Consider the following 12,036-nt stretch of genomic DNA (forward strand, 5'->3'; position numbering starts at 1 on the left):
GCCGAGTTATTCCTAGACATTCGCTTATGCGGGAGGATTTGATCCATGGGAAGTCTTGTCATCAAGTGCAAAGTGAGTGCAAGCACTTCCCCAAGCAAACAGATGGAAGATTTCTACTGGTCCTTTTCCCATGTGCAGGTGAGCACACAAACTACATGGCAAAGCCATTTTGTACTGTGGAGAGCAAAGCCATTTTATATTGTGCTGCCCCGCTTCATTGAAACTCTTAGCCCTGAGAAGAGAAAATTTCAGTTCCTCAAATGAGCTCTTTGCAGCCCTCACTCACTGATGACCCCAGGATGCTTCAGACTTTTCACTACTTACAAAGAATGTGGAAGTGTCAGTTCCTGCTGCCACGTGCTGCCCCTCAGCTTCACTTCCTCACCAGGTTAAACACAAATTTCATGGAAAGCTCCCCACACTTTCTGGGTAAGTTTTTCTCTTGAAGTTCTCAGGAAGCAACTTGTGTGGGCAGCACAGACAGTATAAATATCAGAGCCTCACCTCCAGTGTATCACTTTGCAGATCCCAGGAGAAGACAGGAACGACTTAACTCCAGAAGAAAACCCTCTTCAAAGTCACCATGAGGACAGCTCTCCTGGTCATCCTCGTCCTGGTGATTTCCTGTCAGTGTTCTGAAGGTAAGCGGAAACTTTGGTTCAAACATGAAGGTCAGCTGTGCAAGAAGTGTAAACAGTTGTGGTTCCATAAAAGTAAATAAGACCTTCCTGTTTTATACCAGCGGAGGTTCTGGAACTAGCAGGTTGGTGGATTCCAGCAGAAGTATTTGGGATTGTTCTGGAAACCAAGTGACACATTTCTGAAAAAAAAAATAATAGAGAAAAATAGTGTAGACATAATTCAGACCTGGATTAAAAAGGAACTGGGACCTGCAAACTGTATGGCTGAGCTGAATATGGCTATGGGTCCTTTCTCTTTTATTAATGAGTTTTTGATGAAAAATGGATCAATGTAGCTCATAAGGTAGCAGGCTGAAGTTTTTGGGAGACAAACAATTTAGCCAAAATTATTACAAGTCATGAGTAACTTTGGGCAGCTCAAATTTTGGAGGGAGAACAGAAGATACTTCAAAGGGACCTAATGTTCAGCAGAGGAGTGATGATCACTTTCTTAAGATAAAACACTTAAAATCACTACTGACTTTTGAAACTTGTGGTCTCTGAGCTCTAACCCTACCATACCTGTGAAGATCTTTGTAGGCACAGTGTACCTCTCAGTGATGACAAGGAAGGGCCAGGTGCTCACAGGTATATCCCAATAGGGAGCTTTGGCCTCCAGTTTCAATTACTCATTTGGCATCAGTCTTCTGTACAGTAAAATGGACAGAGATTCTTGAAGTTCAAATTGTAGGAAAAACAGGACTGAATGGGACCTCAAGGGTTTACCTATCTAGTCCAACACACTTTCCAAGGCATAAACATCACAGCCTAAAACATCCCAGAAAAACAGCTGTGTAATCCACTCTTAAAAGCTTTCAGTGTCGGAGATACCACAACCTCTCTAAGCAACCTGCTCCAGTGCTTAAAAGCAGAGTGGGATGATTTAACAGGTATGTCAAATGGAAGGCACAGGAGAGGATTCGTTCACTCTCTTCAGCATTAGTGATACTTCTCCTTGTCTGCAAGGCCTGTCACCTAATCAGAGAAGAAAATTATTTTGGTTTGGTATGACTTCCTCTTAACTAAACCATGTTGGCTGGTACTGATCACCTTGTTATGCTGTAGGTGCTTGCAACTCACTTGTTTGAAGATATGGCTTAGTATTTTTTTCAGGTATTGTCATTACACCAAGGTTCTGGAATTCCCTGGATTCTTTCCTTTCCTTTCTTTTTTGACAGATGAGCATTATATTTGCCTTCTTCTGGGATCTGGCTTGACCTGTTCGCCAAACACTCTCACAGATAACAGCCAATAACTCTGCAAACACTTTAGCTGCTTCCTTGAATGCTTTAGAATGTAGAGTATCAGGTTGTGCTGACTTAAACACATTTATCTTATCTAAATACCATAATCTCTTTGTTTATTCCCTTCTCTGGGCTGAGTATCCCTTGCATCTCCTTTATGCTAACTGTGCTTGCCATATGATAGATGATCTTATCTGTGAAGACTGAAGTAAAAAGAGACATTAAGCATTTCAGCCTTCTTTGCATCATCCATTATTAGCTTCCCCTCCCCATTCTGTTTAAGGGACCTACAATTGTTTTGGTCTTTCTTAATACACCTTGGTTCCCCATGGTACCTGTGTGTTAGCTTTAGAATTCCCATTCCTGTGGTAGTTGAATGGCTGCTAGGCATTCAGATTGTTATGCTTTGTGAGATGAGTAAATGCTAGTGTCATTCAGAGATCCCAACATTAGTAAATTCCAATATTATGCCAGTATTAACCAGTGCTTGCACTCTTCCCTTCTCTTTAACAGCTGCACCTGCTTATATGCCTAAGGAATGTTGCTTTGAGCTTTTCACTGGAGTTATTCAACAATCCAAACTGGTGCATTTTTACAGAGTATCCGAAAGCTGTTCTACACTGGCTGTTGTGTAAGTACAGACCACTCCCTTGATCACTGATCTCTGACCATCCTGTTAAGCATACCACAGAGGAAAGCCAGAACAGTTTTCAGCCATCACATCCGTGACAAATACTTCTGTCTGATGAAGCACAGGGTCATTCTAAAATCACATATGTGGGAGGTTCTGTATAAAGGGAGTAGTTGTGTATAATTTCCTGCACTGTGAGGAAGTTGATTGCTAAGCCCCTTTGGCTGGACATTCCTGAAACAATGAGTCCAGCAAGAATCTGTTAAGAAATGGATGCACTGTCTACAGTAGATAGCAATGACACTTCATTTGTATTAGAATTGTGCCTAAAGGCTGCAGTGTGCTGGATGCTACACATGCATATGAGATAGATTATGAGGTATTTTAGACAGGCTAAGTAAAGCAAGTCAGAAAAGGGTGGGGGAAGTGATGCAAGGAAGAGGACTACTGATGGGCTAAAAGATAAAACCAGAATTGTCTTATTTCACCATGCTCTCTTGTTTTCCCCTTGGGCAGTTTTGAAACTATTGCTGGCCGCAAGGTCTGCGCTGACCCTTCCAAGAACTGGGTGAAGAAAGCAGTGAAGACTTTGGAGAAAAGATCTCAGAAAATTCACCACAAAGAACATGCATAAACCTCTCTACGTCTCAACTATCCCAAATCTGGTTTTTCCTGTTGATGGAAAAGAACTGTATAAACATTATTCTACATTGGCTACAATCTATTGGAATGATATAGTTTCAGATCCAATGGACAGCTGAGAAGGAGGCAAAGGGGGATACCTTTGTGCAAAATCAAAGATACACTGACATATGGGTTTTCACAATGTAACTATCATTGCTAGAATGCACAAGCTGTAACAGGCATGTTTATTAAAGCTTTATTTCTATACCACAAATGTTACAAGTATTGATTAGCCTCCTTGGTTGGCATTAGCTGGTCCCTGATGTAGACATTGTGAGAGTATTACCACACCAGGAATCAGAGAGCAGTGCTGGACTTTCTGTTCACCTCCCAGTGTCAGCTGTAGCAATCAGTGCTCATGTGCATTGCACGCTGTTAAACACAATTAATACTGCTGCAAGAAAATGCAGACTGTGTGCTAGGTAATGAACCACAATACTGGCAATACCTGTTGGCAGATGTGTGTGCCCAGCTCTGAACAGGTGTCTCACCAGGCAAGGTGGCAATTGATAATAGGATGTGTAACAAACTGCAGGTTCCTGCATCTTGACTCTGCCTTTACCCACAAAGAGGGTGATAGTGGGCATGTCTACACAAGATGCTTTATTGCACAATACAGCAAATTACTTCACAGTAAGCCCCATTGTCTACACGTGCCAACACTTACTGTGCAGTATACTGCTCTGCATGGGAGTTAATTTGCTACATACAAATACAAGTAGCAAATTAACTCCTGAGTACTTACTGCACAGTAATGCTGTGTAGATGCTGCCCCACCACCAGAGGGTGACCCTTGGGCTAGGTAGCTGGAAGGTTCTCCAGTCCCAGGGCTGGGGTGGCTCTTTGCCTTTCCTAGCCTCTGACCCTTAAAAGCCTGCAGGGATGGTGGGGCACAGGGCCACCTGCAGCCAGCTTCTGGCTACTGTGCTGCACACAGCAAAGGCCCCAGGTCAGTCGCAGCAACTTGCCTAGACCCTGCTGCTGGTCCTTGGCACCATGTTGCCATATGGTTGCCTGTCCCATGCCACTGGAGTGTAGGGCTAGCTCTTCCTGCTTGTTCCCCATGCTCCTGGCATTAGTGTACAGGCACCTGAGTCCTCCTATTGAGTCCCTTGACTTCCTGTCACACTGAAGGAGAACTATTCCCTCAGCTTCTGCAAGAGTGACTCTCCTAGTGTCCCTGTCTATGGAACTTTCTTGTATGTCAGTCCCTGGGCATGCTCCAGTCAGTGTTTCCCAGTCCCCTAGCAATCTTAGTTGAAAGCCCTATCTAGAAGATCAGCCATCCTAGAAGAGAACAGGGACTTACCTCTCCATGTGAGGTGGATGCCATCCCTTCCCAGGAGTCCTCTCTTCCTCTCTCTACGCTTTTGAGATGGTGGAAATATGGTAACCCTAAAAAACAACCTTGCTTCTTGAATATTCCCTGGACCACCACAGCTACCATGTTACAGCACCATTACCTAAATTGCAATGAGAGACAGCAGTTCCCTTCACATCCCTGACTTTCTTTTGCCCTCCTGTGGCCAGTTCATTCTACATCTCTGATTTAGTTATTCTGTAAGGGTGTGTGTAGATGAAATGGGGGCCCTAAATTGAAACAGGGGGTTTTAAAAAATACCGCTTTAATTTAGGGGTGATTAAACCCCCATGTTGTGCATAGACCCCACTGACTTACCTGCCTCACTGGCAGGGAGGGAAGGGAGAGCTGCCAGTGGGTGGAGCAGTCCCTGGGCTGCAGGGGGGCTGATTTTTCCCTCCACAGCAGCTGGCTGCAGGTACCTGGCTCAGGTACCTGCCCAGAAGGCACCGCAGCTGTGGAAGGAGGTACTGGGCCCCCACACAGCTCAGGCAGGCAGGAAGGCTCCAAGGAAGAAAAAAAAGATCAGGCTTCCCACTTTTCTTGGGTGGAGCTGCTTTACTGGGCTGCTGTCAGGCTGCCTGCAGGGCTGCCTGCAGAGCCATGGAGTTGCACAGAGCCTGTAGCTTTGCTCCACAGCTGTAGGGAGCTGGGGTCATTTGACCCCAGTACGCTTTCCTGCCCACAGCAGGGGGTCAGATTTGATGATCTGTTCAGGTCCCTTCTGACCCTACCAACTATGAAACTATGAAATTATGAAACTGGTTTAAACCTCTAATAGAACAGATGTTCAATGCACATAAACCAGTTTGAAAATGGCTGAAACTGGTTTGAGATAAATCTGGTGGAATGTAGTACAGGTTTCCCTTGATTTATGCGTGTTCTTTATATGCAAATTCGCTCTTATGTGATGAGCATATTTAGGCCCATAATTCGTCATATGCGAGGTAAATGCACTCTTATGCGATCAACATAAATGCTCCCCTGCCCAAGCAGGTAAGTCTGTGGGGGGAGGGGAAAGGGCTGTGGCCCTACTCACCCCAGCCCCGGCTGCAGTGGCCCTGGAAGCAGCTGGTGCCAGCTGCCTGCAGCTGCTGGGCTGCACTATGCTCTGCCTGTCCCCCTGCACCTGGGCTCACCCCAGCTCCTGGGCTGCGCCATGCCGTAGTGCAGGCAGCTGGTGTTGGCTGCTCCTGGGGCTGCTCCAGGATGGGCTGGGGTGAGCCCATCCTGTATCAGACCACAGCAGAGCGGACAAGCAGAGCCCCAGGCAGTGCGGGGCACAGCACTCACCCCAGCCTTAGCTGCAGCAGCCCCAGGAGCAGCCAACACCAGCTGCCTGCTCCAGGGCACAGCACAGCCCAGGAGCAGGGGTGAGTGGGGACAGGCAGAGTACAGTGCAGCCCAGCGGCTACAGGCAGCTGGTGCTGGCCACTCCCAGGGCTGCTGCAGCTGGGGCTGGGGTGAGTGCCACACTGTTCCCTCTGCTTTGCTGCCTTGTACAGCCCTGGGAGTGGCACCCCTCCCCCCGCCGCTTTCCTAGTCCCAGCCTCCCTCCCTCATTGCCATGGGAACATATCCCTATTTGTTACAGTGTAAAGTGGGTCTGCTTTAAGCAAATTTGACTTATGCACTGTTCTTTGGGAACGCTTGTACAGCATAATAGAGGAAAACCTGCATCAGACCACAGCAGAGCTGACCCCTCCCTTCTGCTTCCTGGCCAGAGCTGTGGCAGAGACTGCAGACACAGTAGGGTCTGCCTGGCTTCCCTCCTGCCCCCCCACCTCACTGTTCAAGCAGGGATCCCCCCTTCCTCCCATTTCCTTCAGCATGAAGCCCAGCTCCACAGACCCTAGGTATGTGGTATGCTAGCTAATGCTGAAAGGTGTCTGTGTGTGTGTTTCCAATTTCACTGGGACAGGCAGACAGAACACTGTCCACTTAGGGCTTTTTGGAGCTAATCAACAAATCAGCTGGTAAGGTCCCTCCTTCCTTCCTTGGATAAAGCTGTTTAAGAAAAGCTTGAACTAATGAGAGATGCTATTGTTTTGCTGATGGGGTTATAAACACTGTTATCAACCCCCTACTGGCTTGCTTGCCTGTCAGTTTGCTGCAGACAGTATACAGAAGCAGGGAGAGTGAGATTGAAAAGCTCCATTTCATCAACAGATGCATGCACTGCACCCCCTCTTCTCCTTACCCCGCTTGCCTCAGAGTACTAGCCAGGGGCTAGAGTATGGCAACACTCCCACACCTTGAGCAGAGAGCTGGGAAAAGCCTAGTGCCATGCAGGCAGACCACCCTAACCATGCCCTCACCTCAGGACTGTGAAAGGGAAGGGAGGGCTGCTCTAGTACCCGCCCCCTCTCCCCCGCCGGCTTCTAGCCTGAGCCACTACCAGCATGTGCCCGCATATTTTCAGTCTGGAGGAGATGTTATTGTGGTTACAAACTAGTTCAGCCTAGCCAAGTTAGACTAACCTGCAAAGATTAAATCAATTCAGGTTCAGGGTTTCTGAATCTGTCCCTAGCCAAAGTGACCAAGCTGAGTCCATCTCCAGCTCCTACACACAGCTCCACTGATCAAATTTCAACTTAAATCCAGTTCCTACTAATGGGAGGTGTATTCCAAGTTCATGTATATGATGTTTAGGATGTTTCTAAATTATAAGCTTAAACTGATTCATAGCAAACCTAGAGCTACTTGCAAAATGAAGTACACAGTTCTTTCCTCTCTGTAGGGTTTATGCCTTATTTAAAGAAAGCCTCACCTACTCCTCAATTTTTGTTTTGCTAGGTTTAATAAGTCGAGCTCAACTAGTTTTTTCTCATGAGACTGGCTTTCCATTCATTGTGAACCAGAGGAGCCCTTCTTATACCTATTTAAGAATCTGTCTGTTTTGAACTTGATTGAACTGAATGGCACACAGCATTACACATAAGACCTAACCGGTTGCTTGCCCATGTATACTTCAACTGACATATCATTCTATTCTGTTGGGTCACATTGGTCATGGCTCAATGTCATCCTTTGAGTAAATAATTCACCCAGGGCAAATTCACACAGGGCATTCTCCTCCTTTGTTTTTTTGCATTTAAACGCTTCCAACAAATGGCAGATATTCCAGGTTAGTTGCCAAGCCCATAACATATATACAAAATCCTACTCACCTCTACAACTCCAGTCAACATCACCTGACCCTTTCTGGTGGAGATTCTAATCTTCCTCTGTGCTGAGAATGCTACCCAAGTTGTGCATTAACACTCGGCAATATTTTATGCTAATATTATTCATAAAAATATTAAAGAGGATCATTCCCAAGACAGGTCCTTCAGGAATTTCATTAATAGTTTCCCACTAGGGCAACAACTCCTCTTTCAGTACAATATGTTGTTGGCTTGGCTTTGGCCATTTCCTTCCTTACCTTAGACTCTGTAGCCTAATCCCATTTTCTCCAACTTCACTATGAATTCCCCATGCAGGACCCAGTCAAATGCTTTATTGAATTCCACACTGATGAGAACTACTAGGCCTCATTTTTAATTAAATCTTAATTTTTTGTATTCCAATTAGATGATACCACTTAGAAGAGACAAATTTATTAAAAAGCCTGACTATCAGACCTGTGATTTCATGTTCCAGTTCTCTGATGGATGCAACCTGGTCTCCTCTGTTTGAGCAAATTAGCCTCTAAGATGAGCTTCTATCTCAGATGTAGCAGGTTCCATTTCAAGACCCACATTCCTATTAGTCACCCAGACTTTGGCCTATGGTTATCACTGTTACGAATTACGCTCTTAAAGCCACGTGAAGTTCGCTCTAGGCTGAGGCAATGATCACGCAGAGCAAGTATCCAAAGTCAAATACAGAATCTTTATTCGCTCGAGCGAGATGCCTCTACAGAGAGGGACTCCGCCTACTAGTACTAGTACTAATACTTTTTTATACTTTCTAAGTGCATAAGCGTTAGTTCGTGATTAGCTTGTGCTCGTAAAAATACCCAATCATCTATTAACTAAATCACAATTCTGTCCAATCAAGTGGCACAGTGGGCATGAACACCGAAGTTTAACTCTTGTGAATTACATGCCCCCTATATTTTGTCTCAAGATGTTTCTTTATCTAACAAAAACAAATCATGCCCGACTTTCAGGGTTGTCCCGTTGATGAGACTCCCCTGTTGAGTGGACTCAGCTAGTTTCATATCTTATCAGTAACCCTCACACAGTAACCCTCACACAGTACCCCTTTTCCCTCCAAGCCGTCTTGTAAGTGCTGTGTCTGCTTTTATGAAATGGAGGCAAAAGGACAAAGAAATGGCCTCACTTTTAGCATTACAAAGCCTTGCTTTAACCCTACAAGATTCATATACAATATCACCATAGTGCCAACTGAAAACTGAGTGGAAGTTTCCATTCAGTCTTTGGATATTCACAGATTTTATCTCCTTTGTTCTCACTCCACAGCAGCCCTGCTTCTTCTAATACCTCCTTTCTATTGATATTGGCTGAGGGGTACTTTGCTGCTTCACTTCCTCTGCAAGTATAAGCACAGGTGAACTTCTGGCAACTTTTAGCTCTCACTACTGTCCCTTGACCTATGAGATATGGCATTTTTATTTTAAAGAACCCTTTTTTCTCGTATCCTGTTAAAAAACCCTACAGAAAAATGAAGCATATCTGAAACCTACTTAGCTACATGTTTGGTTAGGGCAGTAAGGGATTTGCTAGCCTATGGTTGGATTTTCACCTTTCCTTCTTTAATTAGGAAATAAATTAATTTCATTAGAGTCATCTGGCTCTTTCCAATTTGTGTGTGTTTAATTAAAGTGCATTCTATGGCTTTGGACACCTGCTTCATCCTAACTAGGATTCCTGAAAAGAAAATTGGGGTTCCTTCACACAGAGCTTGGCAGTCCTTTTATTACTTACTCAGAATGGAGAAGTGGTTAGCCTTTGCTTCCTTGCATGCTTTGTGGCCCTCTACCTGTTTGTGAGCAAAACACAGACACATTTTGTGGAAAGACCTACAAAACTGAGCTCCACAATTCAAAAACGATGTGGAGAAGCTTGAGAGAGTGCAGAGGAGAGCCACGCGCACGATCAGAGGTCAGGAAAACAGACCTTATGATGAGATGCTGAGAGCCATGGGACTCTTCAGCCTGGAAAAGTGCAGGCTCAGGGGTGATCTGGTGGCCGCCTATAAGTTTATCAGGGGTGCTCACCGGTATCTGGGGGAACGTCTGTTTACCAGAGTGCCCCAGGGGATGACAAGGTCAAATGCTCACAAACTCCTTCAGGACTGTTTCAGGCTGGACATAAGGAAGAACTTCTTCACTGTCCGAGCCCCCAAGGTCTGGAACGGCCTGCCATCAGAGGTGGTTCAAACACCTACATTGAACACCTTCAAGAGAACTTTGGATGTTTATCTTGCTGGGATCCTATGACCCCAGCTGACTTCCTGCCCCTGGGGCAGGCGGCTGGACTTGATGATCTCTGAGGTCCCTTCCAGACCTAATGTCTATAAAATCTATGAAAAATCTCTAGTTTGATTATTCTCTTGAATCCAATGAAAGTCCCCTGAAAGTAGGCTGCATAAGCAGAATGAACAGGATAAATATCAGGGATTCACCTCCAAGATCCCACTTCACAGCTACCAGGAGGAGAAAGGAACAACTCAGTGACAGAAGACAACCCTCTCCAAGTCACCATCCTCTGCCTGAGGACAATTCTTATGGTCATCCTTGTCCTGGGTGTTATTTAATGTTCTGCCAGAGGTACATGAACATCTTGATACAAGAGCAAAGGCAGCTGCTCAGCTAGTGTAGAACCAAGTGTGGTACTATAAAACTCAAAGGAAATGTGTTGATTTACATCAACTGAGTTTTGGATTTAGCAGGCTTCTAGATTCCAGTAGAGGTATTTGGGAGGGTGGTAGAAACCAAGACTCCATACAAGGAAATGATTGGAAAACAGCGGGGATGCGATTTCAACCTAAATTAGGCAGGTGCAAAAGGTACCTTTTCTGTAAGATAATGCAACTCTTGTGCCAGGACTCAAAATGAGTCCTTTTCTATTGCCACAGTCCCCATGTCTGAAGCTGTAATACTCTTTCTGACATCATGATCATTCCTGGGCAAAATAATGGGAACACCACAGACACAGGATTCTGATACAAGATGGGGGCTATGCAGAGAGTTGATAAGAAAACAAAAATCAGACAAGTCTGTTAAAATCCTAGAGAGTGAAAGGAAAAGACAGAATACTAGAAATAGATAACAGTCTTAGCAATGTTGTTCTTTGTTAAAGTAAAGTATTGACTATTTGTTGTGTGTGGGTACACAACTGACCCTTATAGGACACTATTAAGATTAGTTTCCTGTGTGAACTGGGATATACATGACTAAGCTAACGGGTGTCTCTTTTACCTTGCATGGTAATGGGCTGGAAATTTATGGAGGCAGAGAATTTAGCCAATATTATCAGAAGTGAAAAGTTAGTTTGGGCACTTCAGTTTCTGTGTGAAGATATGGTAAAGAGGCCTAATATTGGGCATGTCTACACATAAACATTTATTGTGCAGTAACTCAGGTTACTGCACAGTAACCAAAAATTACTACACAGTACAGGCATGCATTTACACGAGCCTGCCTGTACTACACAGTAACTAAACCGACTTACACTGACTTGGGCATAAATTTGATATCTGCATCATGCACGTATCAAATTTACCCCCAATTAATTACTGTGCCGTAACACAGGTATAGATGCTTTAATGTGTACCTACTTTTAGTCCCAAGTCAGTCCACACACAGCATTACTGTGCTTTAATGGCTGCATGTGCAGATGGTGGCCTAAAAACAACTTACTGCACAGTAAATTACTGAGCAGTAAATTACTGCACAGTAAATGCATGTGTAGATGTGCCCATTGAGTGGAATGATGCTGAGCACTTTCTGAAAGCCAGATTTTTTTGAGGTCAAAGACTGACCCTAAAATATAGACACTTAAATCACTATTGGTTATGGCTTCTGAACCACAAGCCAGCTGCAACTGTGAAGTTCTTTGTTGCAGCCATGATGTGCCTCATAGTATTGACAGTGAAGTACTAAACAGGAGTAAGTGGGAGGCTACAGTCATTCCGAGATCCCCATGCCTATAAATTCAAATGCTGTGCTGATTAACTAGCTTCTTTCCTCCTCTTTCACAGCAGTTCATCACACACCTACGGAATGTTGCTTTGGTTACATGACTAAACCTATTCACCATTCCAAACTGGTCGATCACTACATAACCCCCAGTGACTGTAGCTTACAGGTGGTTGTGTAAATTCAGAACACGGGCTTCATGCCTGATTCTCTTATCACCCTGAAAAGTAAATCACGGTAAGATGCCAGAGCAGTTGTCAACTATCACATCAAATGACAGACAGCTCTAT

At 44.7% G+C, this 12,036-nt stretch overlaps 1 protein-coding gene across 2 annotated transcripts; it reads left to right on the top strand.

Annotated features, from left to right (window-relative positions):
- Nucleotides 1–249: 249 nt before the first annotated feature.
- Nucleotides 250–3,444, top strand: CCL17 (C-C motif chemokine ligand 17). Of its 2 annotated transcripts, XM_090063425.1 has the most exons (4): nucleotides 250–429; nucleotides 526–641; nucleotides 2,438–2,555; nucleotides 3,072–3,444. In XM_090063425.1, exons 2-4 carry the CDS (start codon nucleotides 584–586, stop codon nucleotides 3,187–3,189), a joined length of 294 nt encoding a protein of 97 aa, XP_089919551.1. In that variant the 5' UTR covers nucleotides 250–429; nucleotides 526–583; the 3' UTR covers nucleotides 3,190–3,444. The 2 variants fall into 2 exon arrangements, with proteins under 2 accessions (XP_089919551.1, XP_089919552.1); XM_090063426.1 differs by lacking the exon at nucleotides 250–429 and having other exon boundaries at nucleotides 451–641.
- Nucleotides 3,445–12,036: the final 8,592 nt, after the last annotated feature.

Source organism: Crocodylus siamensis, chromosome 9 (assembly GCF_052110815.1).
Source record: "Crocodylus siamensis isolate JL-2025a chromosome 9, ASM5211081v1, whole genome shotgun sequence".
Classification (NCBI taxonomy): Eukaryota; Metazoa; Chordata; order Crocodylia; family Crocodylidae; genus Crocodylus; species Crocodylus siamensis.